Consider the following 21140-nt stretch of genomic DNA (forward strand, 5'->3'; position numbering starts at 1 on the left):
TCTCTTTGTGCCACTTCTTTACTGACAACAGTTCTTGTAATGGATGAGGCACACTTATTTACACATGTGAAATGTCTCTAAGTTATCCTTGACCTTAGAGTGAAAGTCATAGATGGTTACTGAAGCCTCAATCCTTGAACAATGGTTTAAACCAGATCAAACTTATTTCTGGAACTTGAAGCAATTCAACTGTTTCATTATGAGGTTTTGTGCTGAGAAAATAATCTGAGATGAGGGACACAGTATGAATAAAGCACTAAAGTATGAATAAAAAACACTAAACACGTGTACTACGTGCCCGGAATACATGGGATGGGAATAAGGACTATACTCAGGATTATTCATATTGAGGAGTAATTAGAGGATGATGGAGAAGGCAAAGCCAGAATGTGGAAGGCCTTTATCCAATTGCCATGGTCTTTAGAACTCAAGGAGCCTTGTTGCTAAGCACTTCAATCTGGAACATAAAGAAGGAAGAGATGAAAGGGGAGAGATTTTTATTCTTTGTCATATGATGTTTCCATTTAAATCTTTGTTCACAGACCTTGGTGGCACAAACTATCACAAAGTCATAACTAGAAAATACCATGGTAACCGTTAATTCTACCTGTGGTAAGTGTTTCAAGAATTTAACTGTGAAGGGAAAAGTGCTAGAATTTGGGCACACATGAATTCACAAACATACAACCTTACAACCACAACATGATTTCTTGTGAATTTTTCAAAACTAGAGGGGTGTCTATGACCTATTTTATGTCCTATTCTGCTCTATTCTACTTGACTGAGAGTTTAAAAATAGTATAAAAATGCATTTTTGCAATTTGGAAAATACTGAATTGGGCTGTAAATGAAAGGGAGGCTGCAGGTGTTAATTATGATATCGAGATGACTGAATTTGATGAAGCTGTGGAAAAGATGAAAAAAGGAATCTACGAGATAACATGTAGCAGTCTAGGTTGAAGTGTGTGTGCTAGTATATGGCACTGTACCACATTACTAGTGAAAGGGTTATACTCCCTCGTGAGCAGTGTCCCTAGAGTCCCTGACCAGGACTATATAATGACTATCGTCCTTATTCTCATCCCATGTATTCCCATATGTAGAATGTAGAGGTGAAAATTGCAAGTATTCTACTCACAATTAAGAGGTTGGTGTCCTAAAATAGATCCCATTTAAGGATTCCATTTAAGGATCTTCCTTCATTATGGAGCCTTGATATTTTGTCAAATATGCTCCTCTTTCTACAAGAAAAGTACCCTAATACCCCAGGATCTCAGGTTACTTAAATAGTGAAAAAATAAATAAATAAATAGTCAATCTAAAAAGTTAAGTGCCCCACCAACTCGCTGCAACAATAAAGGACAGAGGTATCAAATTCTGCATTAAACATACACAAAACAAAAATTTTGTGGCTTTATGGTTTAAAGTACCATCCTTTCAATTCAATAATAACTACTTGTGGAGATAAAGACAGTAGATCGCTAAGCTGAGGGTCCTAGGTGCTGAAGAGAAAATTTAGAAAACTAGCATGTTAAGAAACAACATTACTATATCCAGGCAGAAAAGAAAATTTAGAAAACTAGCAAGTTAAACAATATCACTATATGCAGGCAAAAAAGCTCAATGTATTAAAAACAAAGTGTTGAAGAAAGTATCAGTTCATTATTTCATCATTTTGACCGAAGTATCAGGCATCTCAGGCTTCCCAGGTGGCTCAGGGGTAAAGAATCCACCTACTAATGCAGGAGATGAAAGAGGATACAGGTTCAATCCCTGTTCAGGAAGATGCCCTGGACTAGACAATGGCAACCCACTCCAGTATTCTTGCCTGGGAAATCCCAGGGACAGAGAAGCCTGGTGGGCTACAGTCCACAGAATGGCAAAGAGCTGGACATGACTCAGCACACAGCACACACACCAGGTACCTCGTGCCAATTTTAGCCTGCCTTTTACTCATTAATTACCACAAACATACTCTGTAATTTCCTTCCTGAGCAGTTCTGCAGTTTTTGTTAAGAGTGTGAAAGCAAGTGAAAAAATCTGCACTAGTTTGGGTTGAGGATTTTAGTCCACAGTGGTTGAATTGACGGGATCTAAAACAAGACTACAGTAGTAAAACGTCAAATAAAGGGCCCTGAAAAGGGGGAAAATGATGACAAGTTATCTTCATCCTTTATAAATCTGAGGAGTGAATTTTCATTAGGAGTGAGGTTGTGGCTAACAGTTTCATACTATGTAGGAGTTAGGGCAGTTACGGTGATATTAAGATACAGGCCATGTCCTTAAGTCAACGTCTAATCATTTTTGAAAATGAGCTATGAAATTAACCTAGACGGTCCCTCACTTAGTACCCAGAAGGTAAGTGAAATTATTGGTGGATAATACCTTAGTAAATCAGATGCCCAGTTCTTTGAAGTTTGTGTAGGACTGATTTGAGAATTGGTTTAAGAGTAAGAATGTATTGTAAATGGTAGCTTAATGAGGGGCTTCCCTGGTGGTTCAGACAGTAAAGAATTTGCCTGCAATGTGGGAGACCTGGGTTCAATCCCTGGGTTGGAAAGATCCCCTGAAGGGAGAGCCTGGCAACCCACTCCAGTATTCTTGTCTGGAGAATCCCATGGACAGAGGGCCAGGTGGGCTACAGTCCATGGTGTCACAAAGAGTCAGACATAACTAAACGACCAAGCACAGCACAGCTTAGTGAGATGGCTAGCTGTTTAGAGGTCTGGAAGTATGTTTGATCATCAAAGCAAATTACTAACAAATGTCTAGTCTGTATGGCACATGGAGATTCTGAGAATGGAAATCTTCTCTGCTGGGCTACACATTGTCACCTTATCCTTTTGATTTAAAGAGTTAGCAGAATTAACTAGGAATAACAGGTTTTCTGTGAAGAAGTGTGAGCACACAGGACATTGTTTCTTCCTTTTATGAAATGAAAATTCCATAAATGACAGAAAAACGATTCCAGAGAAAGGAAGTCAAGGAACATAGACACAAAATATTTTCTAATTAAGCAGAAATGACTACAGGATCTAGTAGATGGTAGGTCCTTCCTTAATCACGCATCTTCATTTTTATACCCAGTGTGGGAAGTAGACTGGATCAACCTGAATTAGCATCCTCAGAGCTAGCTTTTCTGTGTCTTTTTCAACTAGGCCAAGGCTTCTGACTGTACACAACAGAATTATTTTCATGATCTGATAAAGACAGTGGATATTTCACTAGGTAAGTTAAAGCAAGCATTTTAAATATAAAGTATTGAAAGCACTTTTAAAAATCCCCAATGTGCTGTTTCCCCTAAAACCTCTGTTCAAATTAGAGCTCTAGACCGGTTAATAATCTTGATCTGTGTGTTCATTTATGTTTTCTAAGTGTATACCATCATGTATGAACATTACATGTTTTTTAAATGCTTTGGTCAAAGAAGAAGGCAGAATATCAGTATTGCCAGCCAGGCATGTTGTCATATTTCATGCTAACAAATATATGATAACACATTTGTATGATGGAGATAACTGTAGGTGGTATTTTCATACGGTATATGTATTACCTGTTTTTATTATGAAGTAATACACTGTGAGGTTGAACTCGGGAACTGATTACCTTAAAGTCCTATAATGTGGAGACTTTGATGTCTTTGCCACTCTAAGACAATATTTCCTTACTCCAAGCTTTCCTCCTTCAAGGAGCCACTGATTTCCTTTTTACTTCTGAAGGTTATTTTGCATTCAGTACATAACAATTTTCAATTGCTACCCTCCCAGCTACCCTGATTTCCTTCCATTTTATAAGGGTACAGGTTTTTAAATGCTGTTCTTCTTAACAGTATGATAGAATGTAAATACATTTGAGTAACATCCATCAACAACCCAACATATTCCCCCTCCCACGGCCACCTGGGTCTACCAGTCATTGCATTAGGTAGCATTACAGTAGATCCTCAAAGCTGTGAAAGCTAGCAGTGCTGGACGCCTGCAATTTCATAGATTTAGATGAAGAGAAATGCAGAGGACGTAGGACAAATAATGACTTGTTACATGGAAATACATCATATGGACAATGAGAAAATATAATATCTGCGAATATTTATATCTCTCCTGAGTATTATGATTAAAGAATTCTCACTTGTAAGTAAAAGGAGGACCTATAGTTTATTATATAACATCCAAATGTGTAACACAAGACTCCTTTATCAGAAGATGATATTCATTCACCTTTCCAGTAAGACTCTTTTGTGTTATATATTGTGGAAATGTTTGCACATATTAATAGACATAAAGAACTGTATCACAAATCACTATGTGCCCTTCCTCTAGATTCAACAAGTGTCATCGTAGGCCAGTCACCATTCGTGTGTACTCACACAGTCTCACTCTGCCTCACCATTACTTAAGAGCCTGTCAGACATGTCTTAAGCCAAACTCTCATTCATCCTAACCTGTACCCTTCCTTTTTCCTCTATCTTGGTTTGCTCATCACTCCCACCCAGTCCCTGTTCTACTTATTTGTTTTTCTTTTAGTGCTGCTGCTTTGACTGCATGACTTTGCCAGACAACAAACTAAAGGTTAACATAGAATACATCAGCTCAGACGGAGGAGACTGAACACTGATGTATGCTGTCCTGCCCTCTTTTTCCACCAATGGCTAGATATGATGTCTCCACGATAGGTGTTGGTGAGTTCCTGGTGTGTATGAAGGTTACTCTCCTGCTTGTCTGGCTGAAAGTATTCCTCTTCCTTCCTGGATGGCCCCAGCTTGGGCACGCCCAAAGACTTGGCCCCCCAGAAGTGGTGATTCCCCGGAGGGTAACACCTACTGGCAGAGGCATGAAGCTTCAAGGCTGGTTCTCTTACAAACTGCATTTTGGGGGCCAGAGACATGTTGTTCATATAAAGGTCAAGAAGAATTTTTTGTCCAAAAACTTCCCGGTGTTCACCTACGCAGACAAGGGTGTTCTCCTGGAAGACCAACCTTTTGTCCAGGATGACTGTTATTACAGTGGTTACGTGGAGGGGGACCCAGAGTCTCTGGTTTCCCTCAGTAACTGCTTCGGGGGCTTTCAAGGAATGTTACAGACAAATGACATTGTTTATGAAATTGAACCCAAAAGGTTTTCTACTGCATTTGAGCATCTAATATATAAGCTAGACAATGAGGAGACAAATTTTTCATACTTTCAATGTGGGTTAACAGATGAAAAAATAGCAGGACAATTGAAGATTCAAGAAAGCATTAATTCCACTTTGATGCAAAGTGACTATACAGGCTGGTGGACCCACCACTATTTTCTTGAAGTGGCAGTGGTCATAGATTACAGTCGATATCTTCATCATGACGGTAATCTTTCGATGGTGCAGAAAGAAGCATACCTTATTTTAAATGGAGTAAGTGACATGTTTAAACCAATGGATCTTGAGTTACGTTTCAAGGGAATGGAGGTATGGACTAAAAGAAGCCTTATTACAATAGAAAACCATTTAGTTACCTTGAAGAACTTTTGCAAATGGAAGCGAAAGGGCTTACATAATCGTTTGCCCCATGATATTGCACATTTTTTTCTAAAAAAGAAATTTGGTAAAGCATTTGGCCTAGCTTATGATACACAAGCGTGTATAATTCGTTTTAGCTGTTCAATTGAGACTTTCCATGATGAAGGGATTGCTTTTTACTCATATATTGTGGCTCATGACGTGGGTCATAATTTGGGTATACATCATGATACCAAAACATGTCAGTGTGGAGCACCAAGGTGCGTAATGTTTACAAAAGTAGAAGTATCAACTAAATTCAGCAACTGCAGCTATGCTGATTATTGGAACATTGGTCGTAGAAGATCCTGTTTGTACAATACACCAAAGCCACAGACAGTCATCAGGGTGCCACGCTGTGGAAACAGTGTGGTTGAACCAGGAGAAGAGTGTGACTGTGGATCCTTAGAGACATGTAACACTGATCCCTGTTGTCAGTTAAACTGCACTATGACAGCTGGTGTCAAATGTGCTTTTGGGCTTTGTTGCCATAACTGCATGTTCAGCCAATCAGGCACCTTGTGTAGGCAAGTAGCAAATGAATGTGATCTTCCAGAGTGGTGCAATGGGACAACCAATCAGTGTCCAGATGATGTGTACGTGCAGAATGGGGCCTCCTGCACAGGCGGTGGTTACTGCTATGGAAGGAGATGCAATCAGCGTGATGAACACTGTAGGCAAATCTTTGGCAAAGAGGCCAAAAATGCAGACATGAATTGCTACAGGGCAATAAATACCCGAGGTGACCGTTTTGGTAACTGTGGTATCACAGAAACCTCATACATAAGATGCAGCATGGCAGACAGCCTGTGTGGGAGGATTCAGTGTGAGAACGTCAAAGAAATTCCTGTAATGAGCGATCATATTACTCTGCATTGGACTAAATTCGAAAATAACACTTGCTGGGGTACAGACTACCACCTCGGGATAAGAATAGCTGATATTGGTGCAGTGAAAGATGGTACAAAGTGTGGTCCCGAAAACATCTGCATCAGAAGGAGGTGTGTCTCTTATTCCACTGTTCCACGTAACTGCTCACCTCAGCTCTGCTCTTTGAGGGGAGTCTGCAACAACAGACAGCACTGCCACTGCAACTACGGGTGGGGCCCTCCCGTCTGCCAGGAAAAAGGCAGAGGAGGCAGTGTGGACAGTGGCCCAGCCCCTGAGCGCCAAACAGAAGAAAGGGGGAACAAGAGGAACCTGCTACCATATTTGCTGATTTTTCTTTTGTTTCTAATAATATGTCTGTTGCTTTTGCTTTGGCTGTTCACGAGACCAAAAAAGAAAGATGAAAAAGAAGAGGCTGTTCCACCAAAATCTGAGAAAACTACCCAAAACCTACCTAAAAACTAGACATGTTACGGCTTCACTTAGGATGTAAGCACAGAATATTCTAACTTTACCTAAGGAAGAAACACAGAATGTGCCTACTGAAAAAACAACAAACAAGGAAAAACCAATAGCTCCTATTTCAAGAGACTGCCAAAGCCTAGTGATCTTTCCCAAGGATTAGATTGTAATCTCCTGGAAGTAACAATGTTATAACATGTGTCCTAGATCATTGGCAGAAAATTCCAACTTTTTCTAATCATTTGGGACCATAAACAACCAGTAAACAAAATTTACTAATCCCTAGCCTATTTCTACTTTCCATTATTTTAAGCGATTTTAAGTGGTCAATTTTTATGGAATTATTCTCTGTGTGTGTCTGGAGCAGAGACAGTCTGTGGATGGTGTTCGTGTGTGTGTCTGATTTACTGTTCCTCTATCCCACATGCCCTTCCTCCTTGTACTCTGGCCTTGTCACACAAGGACTGGTAACCTACAGATTACATGTCTTATATGCCAATCCTCTCCTGTTCCTTTCTGCCAATGGCAGGAACTAGAGAAAGAGTTGAAACCCGGGGAAAATTTGATTTGTGTTCATGTCAGAATTGTCTCATTAACAGCTTTCACCTTAGCAGCAACCATAATTTCTGCTATATACATATTTGGTTACACTCAGAACCAACAAGACTATAAGTCTCAGCCATACTGGCACTGCTACCAAGCATTGTAGCCTCCCAGTTTTGAGTCCCAGGTCTAAATGTTCTCCAAATCCCTGAGTTTCCCATACCAGGTGGGCTAACCCTTTCCTCGGGGATCACATACTAGAGCCACAGGACCTTCTGCAATGATTCCAAGAACACTACCTCTTCCCTTTGATTTTAAAGGGGCATTTAATTTTATGTTTCATTTTGGCTATTCTACTTCAGTTTAAGATTCTCCATTTGGTCTGAAATACTCAGTTTTATTCTATGCCTTCACTGATATTCAGGGTGGCCTTTTCTCCAGCTAGTATTGGTCAAAATGTGCTTGACTCCCAGTAGCCAATGAGAGTTTTGCCCTTTTGTAATAAATTTCCCTGTGGCCTGGAAGTGTTTCAAGTCTGCCCATACCATACTCTCCTTGTTCTAAGTGGGTAGTTACTCCTTAGCACATGTGCATAGCCTTCTAGACACATGCTGACGACTCGGGTCCCAGGAGGAATTTTCTTAGCTGTGCCCTTCTTTGGTCCCGTTGTTACACTGCTGGGGAACTGCCATTATGTTTGTTGCTATTAGATTCATAAAGCTGGCAGTCCACTTGCAAATGCTGGACACCAAAACCTCCACTATTTGAAACAATGAAAGAAAGCTGCCAGTGCCAGTTGCTCAGTCATGTCTGACTCTTTGGGACTCCATGGACTGTAGCCTGCCACACTACTCTGTCCATGGGGTTTCCCAGGCAAGAATACTGGAGTGGGTAGCCATTTACTTCAGGGGATCTTCCTGACCCAGGGATCGAACCTGGATTTCCTGCATTGCAGGCAGATTTTTTACCCTCTGAGCACCGTAGCAGATATTTAAACATGAAAAAATTACTAAGAAACTTACGTGGGATGTGTCATTTTAAGTAAAACTATAAATGAATAGTATCAATTTATAAAAAGTAAACATCTGATTAACACGATGAAATTAATAACAAATGGATTGTTTTCCCTACATTTTACCCACAGACAGCAGTCCTCAAAGGTAAGCTGCTGAGTGTTAAACCTTAAGGAACAGACCTCAGTTATTCACAAGCAGAAATTACTTTACAGGATAAAACTAAAGGATAAGGTATTTAACTAATATTATGCATCCAGTAAAACTCTGCACAAAAACAATACAAGAAAGAAATACCGACTTCATGTACAGAGATCGAACAAAAATCACAAATAACAAGTATATCAAATTCAGCAAAAATGAGAAAATAACATCTTCAGCAGAAGGAAGAAAATAACATTTTCACAAAGTAGGGTTTATTTCTGTAAACGCAAGCGTAGTTTATATAATTTCTTACTGGATATTAAAAACATAAAACATATGCTCATCGCAGCACATACAGAAAAAGCCTTAAATAACATTTAAACTCTTTTGACAATGAAAAGTACTTCATAGCCAGGTAGGAATAAAAGCAAGCTTTCCTAACCTAATAATAAATATCATTGAAAATTAATCATTGAACATTCTTTAAAATGAAGTTCCCAGTGAAACTGGGAATAAATCAGTGTTCTTCTTTGTCACCACTTACATTAACTTTTACATTCTTATTGAGTATAGTTTTTTACAATCTATTAGTTTCAGCTGCACAGCAAAGTGAATCTCACTATTTATATTAACTTTTTATCTCAGGACCCAGAACAATTAGATTGAGAGTCAAAAACTATAGAACTGAAAAACAAACATAAAAACTGCCATTAAATGTAGCTTACAGGAATTTCTACATATAAAATCCTACTATAAAAATTCTAAAAGCTACACTTGATCTTAGCCAAAAGGCCGAGAAGCGATTAAAAAACTGGAAATAGAACAGCCTTATGATCCAGCAATCCCACTGCTGGGCATACACACTGAGGAAACCAGAAGGGAAAGAGACACGTGTACCCCAATGTTCATCACAGCACTGTTTATAATAGCCAGGACATGGAAGCAACCTAGATGTCCATCAGCAGATGAATGGATAAGAAAGCTGTGGTACATATACACAATGGAGTATTACTCAGCCATTAAAAAGAATACATTTGAATCAGTTCTAATGAGGTGGATGAAACTGGAGCCTATTATACAGAGTGAAGTAAGCCAGAAGGAAAAACACCAATACAGTATACTAACGCATGTATATGGAATTTAGAAAGATGGTAACGATAACCCTGTATACGAGACAGCAAAAGAGACACTGATGTATAGAACAGTATTATGGACTCTGTGGGAGAGGGAGAGGGTGGGAAGATTTGGGAGAATGGCATTGAAACATGTGAAACGCCATGTATGAAACGAGATGCCAGTCCAGTTTCAATGCACGATGCTGGATGCTTGGGGCTGGTGCACTGGGACGACCCAGAGGGATGGTGTGGAGCGGGAGGAGGGAGGAGGGTTCAGGATGGGGAACACATGTACACTAATTAAATAATTTTCTATTAAAGAAATAAAATATAAAAAAAGAAAAACAGAAAGAAAAAAAAAAGAAAAGAAAAGAAATGAAAAAAAAAAAAGAAAGAAAGAAGAGCCAAGGTGTCCCATGTGCGTGTGTGCTCAGTTGTGTGTGACTCTTTGGGACCCCATGGACCGTAGCCTACCAGACTCCTCTGTCTGTGAAATTTTCCAGACAAGAATTGTGGAGGGGGTTGCCATTTCCTCCTGCAGGAGATCTTCCCGACCCAGAGATCAAACCCAAGACTTTTGTGTCTTGTGCATTGATGGGCAGGTTCTTTATGAGCCCCCTGGGAAGCCCTAAGGTGTCCCCTGTTTGTGTGTGTGTGTGTGTGTGTGTGTGTTAGTCACCCAGCTGTGTCTGACTCTTTGTGACCCGATGGACTATAGCTCTCCAGGCTCCTATGTCCATGGAATTCTCCAGGCAACAATACTGGAGTAGGTCGCCATTTCCTTCTCCTGGGAATCTTTCCAATCCAGGGATTGAACCAAGATCTCCCGTGTTGCAGGCAGATTCTTTACCATCTGAGTCACCAGGGAAGTCCAAGGTGTCCCGTATCTTGTCTAAAAAAAAAAAAAAAAAAATTCTGAAAGCTAAGAAGAAGGTTTACAAAATACAAAATATTTTAAACAATAAGTAAAGGATTCTTACAAGTCAATACAAATAACAATTGTCATATATATTAAAAATCAGTGAGTAGAGAAACGAACAATGTGGTAAAATGTAAACCTTTACTGGAAACATAGGAGATGTATACATTTTCTGATAAGTTGAAATAATTTCATCATTTTTAAAGGAATTATTCCTACTGAATTGAACGAATCTATGAAGACCTACAAGACCTTTTAGAACTAACACCCAAAAAAGATGTCCTTTTCATTATACGGGACTGGAATGCAAAAGTAGGAAGTCAAGAAACACCGGGAGTACCAGGCAAATTCGGCCCTGGAGTATGGAATGAAGCAAGGCAAAGGCTCATAGAGTTTTGCCAAGAGAATGCACTGGTCATAGCAAACACACTCTTCCAACAACACAGGAGAAGACTCTACACATGGGCATCACCAGATGATCAACACCGAAATCACATTGACTATATTCTTTGCAGCCAAAGATGCCAAAGCTCTATACAGTCAGCAAAAACAAGACCGGAAGCTGCCTGTGGCTCAGATCATGAACTCCTTATTGCCAAATTCAGACTTAAATTCAAGAAAGTAGGGAAAACCACTAGACCATTGAGGTATGACCTAAATCAAATCCCTTATGATTATACAGTGGAAGTGAGAAATAGTTTTAAGGGACTAGATCTGATAGACAGAGTGCCTGATGAATGACGAATGGAGGTTCGTGATTGTACGGGACACAGAGATCAAGACCATCCCCATGGAAAAGAAATGCAAAGAAGCAAAATGACTGTCTGAGGACGCCTTACAAATAGCTGTGAAAAGAAGAGAAGTGAAAAGCAAAGGAGCAAAGGAAAGACATAAGCATCTGAATGCAGAGTTCCAAAGAATAGCAAGGAGACATAAGAAAGCCTTCCTCAGTGATCAATGCAAAGAAACAGAGGAAAGCAACAGAATGGAAAAGACTAGAGAGCTCTTCAAGGAAATTCGAGATACCAAGGGAACATTTCATGCAAAGATGGGCTCGATAAAGGACAGAAGCGCTATGGACCTAACAGAAGCAGAAGATATTAAGAACAGATGGCAAGAATACACAGAAGAACTGTACACAAAAGACTTTAAGATGCAGATAATCAAGATGGTGTGATCACACACCTAGAGCCAGACATCCTGGAATGTGAAGTCAAGTGGGCCTTGGAAAGCATCACTAGGAACAAAGCTAGTGGAGGTGATGGCATTCCAGTTGAGCTATTTCAAATCCTGAAAAATGATGCTGTGAAAGTGTTGCACACAATATGCCAGAAAATTTGGAAAATGCAGCAGTGCCAACAGGACTGGGAGAGGTCAGTTTTCATTCCAGTCCCAAAGAAAGGAAATGCCAAAAAATGCTCAAACCACCGCACAATAGCACTCATCTCACACGCTAGTAAAGTAATGCTCAAAATTCTCCAAGCCAGGCTTCAGCAATACTTGAACCGTGAACTTCCAGATGTTCATGTTGCAGATGTTTTAGAAAAGGCAGAGGAACCAGAGATCAAATTGCCAACATCTGCTGGATCACAGAAAAAGCAAGAGAGTTCCAGAAAAACATCGATTTCTGCTTTCTTGACTATGCCAAAGCCATTGACTGTGTGGACCACAATAAACTGTGGAAAATTCTTCAAGAGATGGGAATACCAGACCACCTGACCTGCCTCTTGAGAAACCTATATGCAGGTCAGGAAGCAACAGTTAAAACGGAACATGGAACAACAAACTGGTTCCAAATAGGAAAAGGAGTACATCAAGGCTGTATACTGTCACCTGCTTATTTAACTTCTATGCAGAGAACATCATGAGAATCGCTGGGCTGGAAGAAGCACAAGCTGGAATCAAGATTGCTTTGAGAAATATCAATAACCACAGATATGCAGATGACACCACCCTTATGGCAGAAAGTGAAGAGGCACTAAAAAGCCTCTTGATGAAAGTGAAAGAGGAGAGTGAAAAAGTGGGCTCAAAGCTCAACATTTACAAACAAAGATCATGGCATCTGGTCCCATCATTTCATGGCAAATAGATGGGGAAACAGTGGAGACAGTGTCAGGCTTTATTTTGGGGGGCTCCAAAATCACTGCAGATGGTGACTGCAGCCATGAAATAAAAGACTATTACTCCTTGGAAGGAAAGTTATGACCAACCTAGGTAGCATATTGAAAAGCAGATATATTACTTTGTCAAAAAAGGTCCATCTAGTCAAGGCTATGGTTTTTCCAGTGGTCATGTATGGATGTGAGAGTTGGACTGTGAAGAATGCTAAGCGCCGAAGAGTTGATGCTTTTGAACTGTGGTGTTGGAGACGACTCTTGAGAGTCCCTTGTACTGCAAGGAGATCCAACCAGTCCATTCTAAAGGAGATCAATCCTGGGTGTTCTTTGGAAGGACCGATGCTGAAGCTGAAACTCCAATACTTTGGCCACCTCATGTGAAGAGTTGACTCATTGGAAAAGACCCTGATGCTGGAGGGATTGGGGGCAGGAGGAGAAGGGGACAACAGAGGATGAGATGGCTGGATGGCATCACCGACTCGATGGACATGAGTTTGAGTCAACTCTGGGAGTTGGTGATGACTGGGAGTCCTGGCCTGCTGTGATTCATGGGGTGGCAAAGAGTCAGACACGACTGAGCGACAGAACTGAACTGAACTCATTTCTACTGAGATTTCCAGTAATTATTTGACCAAGGTAATAAACAATATAAAATTATGTTTCCTGGAAACAATCACAAAGAAGTAATTATAATTTGGAGTGATGTTAAAATAATTTATTTGCATCAGCCTGGCTTCCACTGCAAACTAGGAAAACTCCTCCACTACATTAAAAAGGAAGATTTAACACCGGGAATTGGTTGAGTACAAAGTTCACACTAAGGGCTAGAGAAAGAGACTCTAAGCTTGAGTCTGAAAGGACTCTAGACCATAATCATGAAGCTGGGTCCTCTTGAGATACAGAACCAAGAGGCGATACAAATATGAGTGAACCAGAAAAGAAATAATTGGTACTCTTGAGACAAAGACAGTAACGGAATACCTGAACTTTCTTTTATTTTTGAGCTAGGCCTACCTTCAGAGTGAAGTGAAACAGCAGCTCTCCTCAGAACTTGGCCCACCGGTTTCCCACAGGAAGTTACACTCCCTGCTCTCCATTTCATACGTTCCTTGATGATAGAGCTCAGAATTGGTCACCGGAATATGGAGGCTGAGAGGCCCCAAAATCTGTAGTCAGCAAACTGGAAAACCAAAAAGTAAGTGGAAGAGCTGTAGACAGGGTCACTTCCAGTTGGGAACCCACCTGGCAGTTCCAAGAGGAAGGAAGGTGGCTTCAAAAAGAAATATCAAATATCCCATCTGCCTGTTGGCTCTATCTTTGAGTACTGTTCATTCCTTTTCTAAGTCACTTATAATCTCACTTTGATAGTCTGTTTCCTAGTACCAAATCATAAAGTTCACCAACACCCATTTGCCATATCTCAAGGTAAGAGAGAAAAGCAAGGAGGAAAAAATGATAATGCTGCTTAATTTATAATATATACAAGGATATATAAATTAGATCCTGTGTATGTGTATTCAGATGACAGAAATTCCTTGTCTCCATTTCTTGTTCTCTTTGCCCTCAGCCGATGTCTCTTTTGGCCAGGACCTCTACATGATGGGGTGACTCGCTCAGAACTTTTTAAAAAGCCACTTTCTGCCGGATGAAACAGTAGAATTAACTTCATTGCATGCTTCTCCCTGTGTTACTGAACAATGCAAGTCCAAGTGTCAACACACAGTGAGGCCAAACTATGCTAAAACACTGCAGTTTGGAAGACAGAAAGGTTTATTGCAGGGCCATGTAAACAGATGAGTGGCTCACGCTCTAAGAACCCCCAAATTACTGAAAGCTCTCATCAAAGCCCTTTGAAAAGCAAAAAAGGTGAGGGAGGGATGAGGTTAGTTGTTGCAAATCTCCTGGTTTAGATCCTTTGTTCTTGGAGGTCAGGTCATGGTCAGGTGACGATGTTTCTGTAAATCTCTACTAAATGAATGTTGTTCTCCGACTTGACAAGAAAGGGCAAGGTGCCAAGGTACAACTTTTACCCTCCAAAGTCCTGGTCCTGGCTAAGAGGAGACAGAACTCAGTTGGCAGCTCCCTCAGGGCCGGGTCCCCAGGCTCCACCCAGCTGTCATCTCTAAAGAAGCCAGGCGCCCAACCCAGCTGGCTCTCAGGCTCCTCAGGCCACCCAAAGTGGGACACTAGGTCCCACAGACTGCGACCCAGCACACTGCCACTGCTATTAGGTTGCAGAGAGCAGAATGGGAGAGAGGTTCACTGCTGCCCCAAGGCCTGGGCTGAGGCTAGTGGGTGACTTTGGTGAGGGCTCTGAAGCCCTGCAGGACACAGCAGGATTTGAGAATTACCTTGCCTCGGATGTGAAATGAGGGCAACTGTACTGTAGTTTGAACATTCTTTGGCATTGCCCTTCTTTAAGACTGAGCTGAAAACTGACCATTTCCCGTCCTGTGGCCACTGCTGAGTTTTCCTAAGTTGCTGACATATTGAGTGCAGCACTTTAATAGCATCATCTTTCATGATTGTAAATAACTCTGCTGGAATTCTGTACTACCTCTAGCTTGGTCCTACCCAGGTGGTGCTAGCAGTAAAGAACCCACCTACCAATTCAGGAGACATAAGAGACAGGGGAAGATCCTCTGGAGGAGGGTATGGCAACCACTCCAATATTCTTGCCTGAAGAATCCATGGACAGAGGGACTTGATGGCTGGCTACAGTCCATAGGGTCACAGAGAGTCAGACCCTAAAGCAACTTAGCGTTCACATACATGCTATGCTATGCCTAGTCACTTCAGTTGTGTCCGACTCTGTGTGACCCCATAGACGGCAGCCCACCAGGCTCCCCCGTCCCTGGGATTCTCCAGGCAACAAACACTGGAGTCGGTTGCCCATTTCCTTCTCCAATGCATGAAAGTTGAAAAGTGAAAGTCAAGTCACTCAGTCGTGTCAACTCTTAGCAAACCCCATGGACTGCAGCCTTCCAGGCTCCTCCGTCCATGGGATTGTCCAGGCAAGAGCACTGGAGTGGGTCGCCAGTGCCTTCTCCAATGGCAGGGCTACAGCTAGAAAAGACCATGTGTGTGTGCTCAGTTGTTTAGTCATGTCTGACTCTTTGTGAGCCCATGTACAGTAGCCCGCCACTGTCCTCTGTCACAGGATTTTCCAGCAAGAATACTGGCATGGGTTGCCATTTCCCCCTCCAGTGTATCTTCTGACCCTGGGATCGAACCCAAGTCTCCTGCATTGGCAGACGGGTTCTTTACCACTGAGCTTCCTGGGAAGCCCCGTGGGTACTATTAATCCAACTCCAAGGAATTCAAGGCCTTAACAAGCTCTTGTTTATTTTCTGATGCACAAAATGATGACTGTTTCCCAAACTCCCTCCTGGCATCAACAGTCTTGCTAATACAAGGGTGGTAAATTAACTGTAAAATGAAGCGGAGAGAAAATAGGAACAACTTATGCCACTACGATGCTAGCATCACCACCCACACTCTACTTTCTTCATCTCGCTCTTCTTTGTAATCTCTTTGTGCCACTTCTTTACTGACAACAGTTCTTGTAATGGATGAGGCACACTTATTTACACATGCGAAATGTCTCTAAGTTATCCTTGACCTTAGAGTGAAAGTCATAGATGGTTACTGAAGCCTCAATCCTTGAACAATGGTTTAAACCAGATCAAACTTATTTCTGGAACTTGAAGCAATTCAACTGTTTCATTATGAGGTTTTGTGCTAGGAAATAATCTGAGATGCGGGACACAGTATGAATAAAGCACTAAAGTATGAATAAAAAACACTAAACACTTATACTACGGGCAGGAATACATGGGATGGGAATAAGGACTATACTCAGGTTTATTCATATTGAGGAGTAATTAGAGGATGATGGACAAGGCAAAGCCAGAATGTGGAAGACCTTTATCCAATTGCCATGGTCTTTAGAACTCAAGGAGCCTTGTTGCTAAGCACTTCAATCTGGAACATAAGGAAGAGATGAAAGGGAGAGATTTTATTGTTCTTTGTCATGTGATGTTTCCATTTAAATATTTGTTCACAGACCTTGGTGGCACAAAGTATCACAAAGTCATAACTAGAAAATACCATGGTAACCATTAATTCTACCTGTGGTAAGTGTTTCAAGAATTTAACTGTGAAGGGAAAAGTGCTAGAATTTGTGCACAGGTGAATTCAGAAACACAATCCTTACAACCACAACATGATTCCTTGTGAATTTTTCAAAACTAGAGGGGTGTCTATGACCTATATTATGTCCCATTCTGCTCTATTCTTGATTAAGAGTTTTAAAAATAGTATAAAAATGCATTTTTGCAATTTGGAAAATACTGAATTGGGCTGTAAATGAAAGGAAGGAGGCTGTGATAATTATGATACTGAGATGACTGAATTTGATGAAGCTGTGGAAAAGATGAAAAAAGGAATCTACGAGATAACATGTAGCAGTCTAGGTTGAAGTGTGTGTGCTAGTATACGGTACTGTACCACATTACTAGTGAAAGTGTTATATTCCCTCGTGAGCATGTCCCTAGAGTCCCTGACCAGGACTATATAATGACTATCGTCCTTTTCTCATCCCATGTATTCCCATACATAGAATGTAGAGATGAAAATTACAAGGATTCTCCTCACAATAGATCCCATTTAAGGATTCCATTTAAGGATCTTCCTTCATTATGGAGCCTTGATATTTTGTTAAATATGCTCCTCTTCCTACAAGAAAAGTACCCTAATACCCCAGGATCTCAGGTTACTTAAATAGTAAAAAAAAAAAAAAAAATACTCAATCTAAAAAGTTAAGTCCCCACCAACTCGCTGCAACAATAAAGGACAGAGGTATCAAATTCTGCATTAAACATACACAAAATAAAAATTTTGTGGCTTTATGGTTTAAAGTACCATCCTTTCAATTCAATAATAACTACTTGTGGAGATAAAGACAGTAGATCGCTAAGCTGAGGGTCCTAGGTGCTGAAGAGAAAATTTAGAAAACTAGCATGTTAAGAAACAACATTACTATATCCAGGCAGAAAAGAAAATTTAGAAAACTAGCAAGTTAAACAATATTACTATATGCAGGCAAAAAAGCTCAAATGTATTAAAAACAAAGTGTTGAAGAAAGTATCAGTTCATTATTTCATCATTTTGACCGAAGTATCAGGCATCTGTGACCCCATGGACTGTAGCCCACCTGGCCCTCTGTCCATGGAATTCTCCAGACAAGAATACTGGAGTCGGTTGCCAGGCTCTCCCTTCAGGGATCTTTCGAACCCAGGGATTGAACCCAGGTCTCCCGCATTGCAGGCAAATCTTTACTGTCTGAACCACCAGGAAAGCCCCTCATTAAGCTACCATTTACAATACATTCTTACTCTTAAACCAGTTCTCAAATCAGTCCTACATAAGCCTCAAGAACTGGGCATCTGATTTACTAAGTATTATCCACCAATATTTTGATTTATCTTCTTGGACCAAGTGAGTGCATGTCTAGCTTAATTTCATAGCTCATTTCAAAAATGTTTAGACATTGACTTAAGGACATGGTCTGTATCTTAATATCACCTTGACTGCTCTAACTTCTACACATTATGAAACTGTTAACCACAACCTTACTCCTAATAAAAATTCACCCTCAGATTTATAAATGATGAAGATAAATTTCATCATATTCTCCCCTTTTCAGTGCCCTTTATTTACGTTTTACTACTGTAGTCTCTGATATTCAATATGCTATCTAGGTTGGTTCATAACTTTTCTTCCAAGGAGTAAGCGTCTTTAATTTCATGGCTGCAGTCACCATCTGCAGTGATTTTGGAGCCCCCAAAAATAAGTCTGACACTGTTTCCACTGTTTCCTTATCTATTCCCATGAATTGAAGGGACCAGATGCCATGAACTTCGTTTTCTGAATGTTGAGCTTTAGCCCACTTTTTCACTCTCCTCTTTCACTTTCATCAAAGAGGATTTATAGTTCCTTTCACTTTCTACAATAAGGGTGATGCCATCTGCATATCTGAGGTTATTGATATTTCTCCTGGCAATCCTGATTCCAGCTTGTGTTTCTTCTTAGTCCAGCATTTCTCATGATGTACTCTGCATATAAGTTAAATAAGCATGGTGACAATATACAGTTCTTGACGTAACCTTTCAGACTTGATTTTTTTGGGCTCCAAAATCACTGCAGAAGGTGACTGCAGCCATGAAATTAAAAGACACATACTCTTTGAAAGAAAAGTTATGACCAACCTAGATAGCATATTGAAAAGCAGAGACATTACTTTGCCAACAAGGTCCATCTAGTCAAGGCTCTGGTTTTTCCAGTGGTCAGGTATGGTTGAGATAGTTGGAATATGAAGAAAAGCTGAGTGCCAAAGAATTGATGCTTTTTGAAACTGTGTTGGAGAAGACTCTTGAGAGTCCTTGGACTGCAAGAGAATCCAACCAGTCCATTTCTAAAGGAGAGTAGCCCTGAGAAGTTCTTTGAAAGGAATGATGCTAAAGCTGAAACTCCAGTACTTTGGCCACCTCATGTGAAGAGTTGACTCATTGGAAAAGACTCTGATGCTGGGAGGGATAGGGGCATGAGGAGAAAGGGGACGACAGAGGATGAGATGGCTGGATGCATCACCGACTCAATGGACTGAGTTTGAGGTGAACACTTCTGGGGCAGGATGGCTGATTGAACAGGGAGGGGCCTGGCGTGGCTGGGGGGGATTTTTATTCCCTCCCCTTCCCCTTTTTTTTCTTTTTTTTTTTTTTTTTTTTTTTTTTTTTTTTTTTTTTTTTTAAAAAAAAAAAAAAAAAAAAAAAAAAAAAAAAAAAAAAAAAAAAAAGAAAAAAAAGGGGAAGGGAGGGAGGGAATAAAAAGTCGCCCCCAGCCACGCCAGGCCTCCCTGTTCATCAGCCACCTCCCCAGAAGTTCACCTCAAACTCAGTCCATTGAGTTCGGTGATGCCATCCAGCCATCTCATCCTCTGTCGTCCCCTTCTCCTCTGCCCCTATCCCTCCCAGCATCAGAGTTTTTCCAATGAGTCAACTCTTCACATGAGGTGGCCAAAGTACTGGAGTTTCAGCTTTAGCATCATTCCTTCCAAAGAAACTCCAGGGCTGATCTCCTTTAGAATGGACTGGTTGGATCTCCTTGCAGTCCAAGGGACTCTCAAGAGTCTTCTCCAACACAGTTCAAAAGCATCAATTCTTTGGCCTCAGCTTTTCTTCAACTTCCAACTCTCAACCATACTGACCACTGGAAAAACCAAGCCTTGACTAGATGGACCTTTGTTGGCAAAGTAATGTCTCTGCTTTTAAATATCTATCTAGGTTGGTCATAACTTTTCTTTCAAAGAGTAGGTCTTTTAATTTCATGGCTGCAGTCACTTCCTGCAGTGATTTTGGAGCCCCAAAAAAATCAAGTCTGAAAGGTTCGTCAAGACTGTATATTGTCACCTGCTTATTTAACTTATATGCAGAGTACATCATGAGAAATGCTGGACTAGAAGAAACACAAGCTGGAATCAGGATTGCCAGGAGAAATATCAATAACCTCAGATATGCAGATGGCATCACCCTTATGAGAAAGTGAAAGGAACTATAAATCCTCTTGATGAAAGTGAAAGAGGAGAGTGAAAAAGTGGGCTTAAAGCTCAACATTCAGAAAACGAAGTTCATGGCATCTGGTCCCTTCATTCATGGGAATAGATGGAACATGGAAACAGTGTCAGACTTTATTTTTTGGGGGCTCCAAAATCACTGCAGATGGTGACTGCAGCCATGAAATTAAAAGACGCTTACTCCTTGGAAGAAAAGTTATGACCAACCTAGATAGCATATTGAATATCAGAGACTACAGTAGTAAAACGTAAATAAAGGGCACTGAAAAGGGGAGAATATGATGAAAATTTATCTTCATCATTTATAAATCTGAGGGTGAATTTTTATTAGGAGTAAGGTTGTGGTTAACAGTTTCATAATGTGTAGAAGTTAGAGCAGTCAAGGTGATATTAAGATACAGACCATGTCCTTAAGTCAATGTCTAAACATTTTTGAAATGAGCTATGAAATTAAGCTAGACATGCACTCACTTGGTCCAAGAAGATAAATCAAAATATTGGTGGATAATATTAGTAAATCAGATGCCCAGTTCTTGAGGCTTATGTAGGACTGATTTGAGAACTGGTTTAAGAGTAAGAATGTATTGTAAATGGTAGCTTAATGAGGGGCTTCCTGGTGGTTCAGACAGTAAAGAATTTGCCTGCAATGCGGGAGACCTGGGTTCAATCCCTGGTTCGAAAGATCCCCTGAAGGGAGAGTGGCAACCACTCCAGTATTCTTGTCTGGAGAATTCCATGGACAGAGGGCCAGGTGGCTACAGTCCATGGGGTCAC

At 40.7% G+C, this 21140-nt stretch overlaps 1 protein-coding gene, 1 long non-coding RNA gene and 1 pseudogene across 4 annotated transcripts in view; 1 reads left to right on the forward strand and 2 right to left on the reverse strand.

The window, feature by feature from the left end:
* The first annotated feature begins 441 nt into the window (after positions 1-441).
* On the forward strand, positions 442-7167 carry LOC112447767 (disintegrin and metalloproteinase domain-containing protein 20-like). Of its 3 annotated transcripts, none has more exons than XM_059889332.1 (3): positions 442-612; positions 3159-3228; positions 4493-7167. In XM_059889332.1, the coding sequence occupies exon 3, from the start codon at positions 4618-4620 to the stop codon at positions 6883-6885; it is 2268 nt and encodes a 755-aa protein (XP_059745315.1). In that variant the 5' UTR covers positions 442-612; positions 3159-3228; positions 4493-4617; the 3' UTR covers positions 6886-7167. The 3 variants fall into 3 exon arrangements, with proteins under 3 accessions (XP_059745315.1, XP_059745314.1, XP_024851813.1); XM_059889331.1 differs by lacking the exon at positions 442-612 and adding an exon at positions 2663-3045; XM_024996045.2 differs by lacking the exon at positions 442-612 and adding an exon at positions 2663-3045 and having other exon boundaries at positions 4524-7167.
* A 1620-nt stretch (positions 7168-8787) lies between these two features.
* Positions 8788-21140, reverse strand: part of LOC132346037 (uncharacterized) — a 22722-nt gene continuing 10369 nt past the window's right edge. Inside the window, exons 2-3 of the long non-coding RNA XR_009495758.1 lie at positions 13748-13913; positions 8788-10589 (exon numbers count right to left, since the gene is read on the reverse strand). This is a non-coding gene — a long non-coding RNA (uncharacterized lncRNA). The remainder of the gene's footprint in view (positions 10590-13747; positions 13914-21140) is intronic.
* LOC112447945 (uncharacterized) lies at positions 9264-9386 on the reverse strand (annotated as a pseudogene).

The sequence above is a fragment of the Bos taurus genome, chromosome 8 (assembly GCF_002263795.3).
Source record: "Bos taurus isolate L1 Dominette 01449 registration number 42190680 breed Hereford chromosome 8, ARS-UCD2.0, whole genome shotgun sequence".
Taxonomy (NCBI): Eukaryota; Metazoa; Chordata; class Mammalia; order Artiodactyla; family Bovidae; genus Bos; species Bos taurus.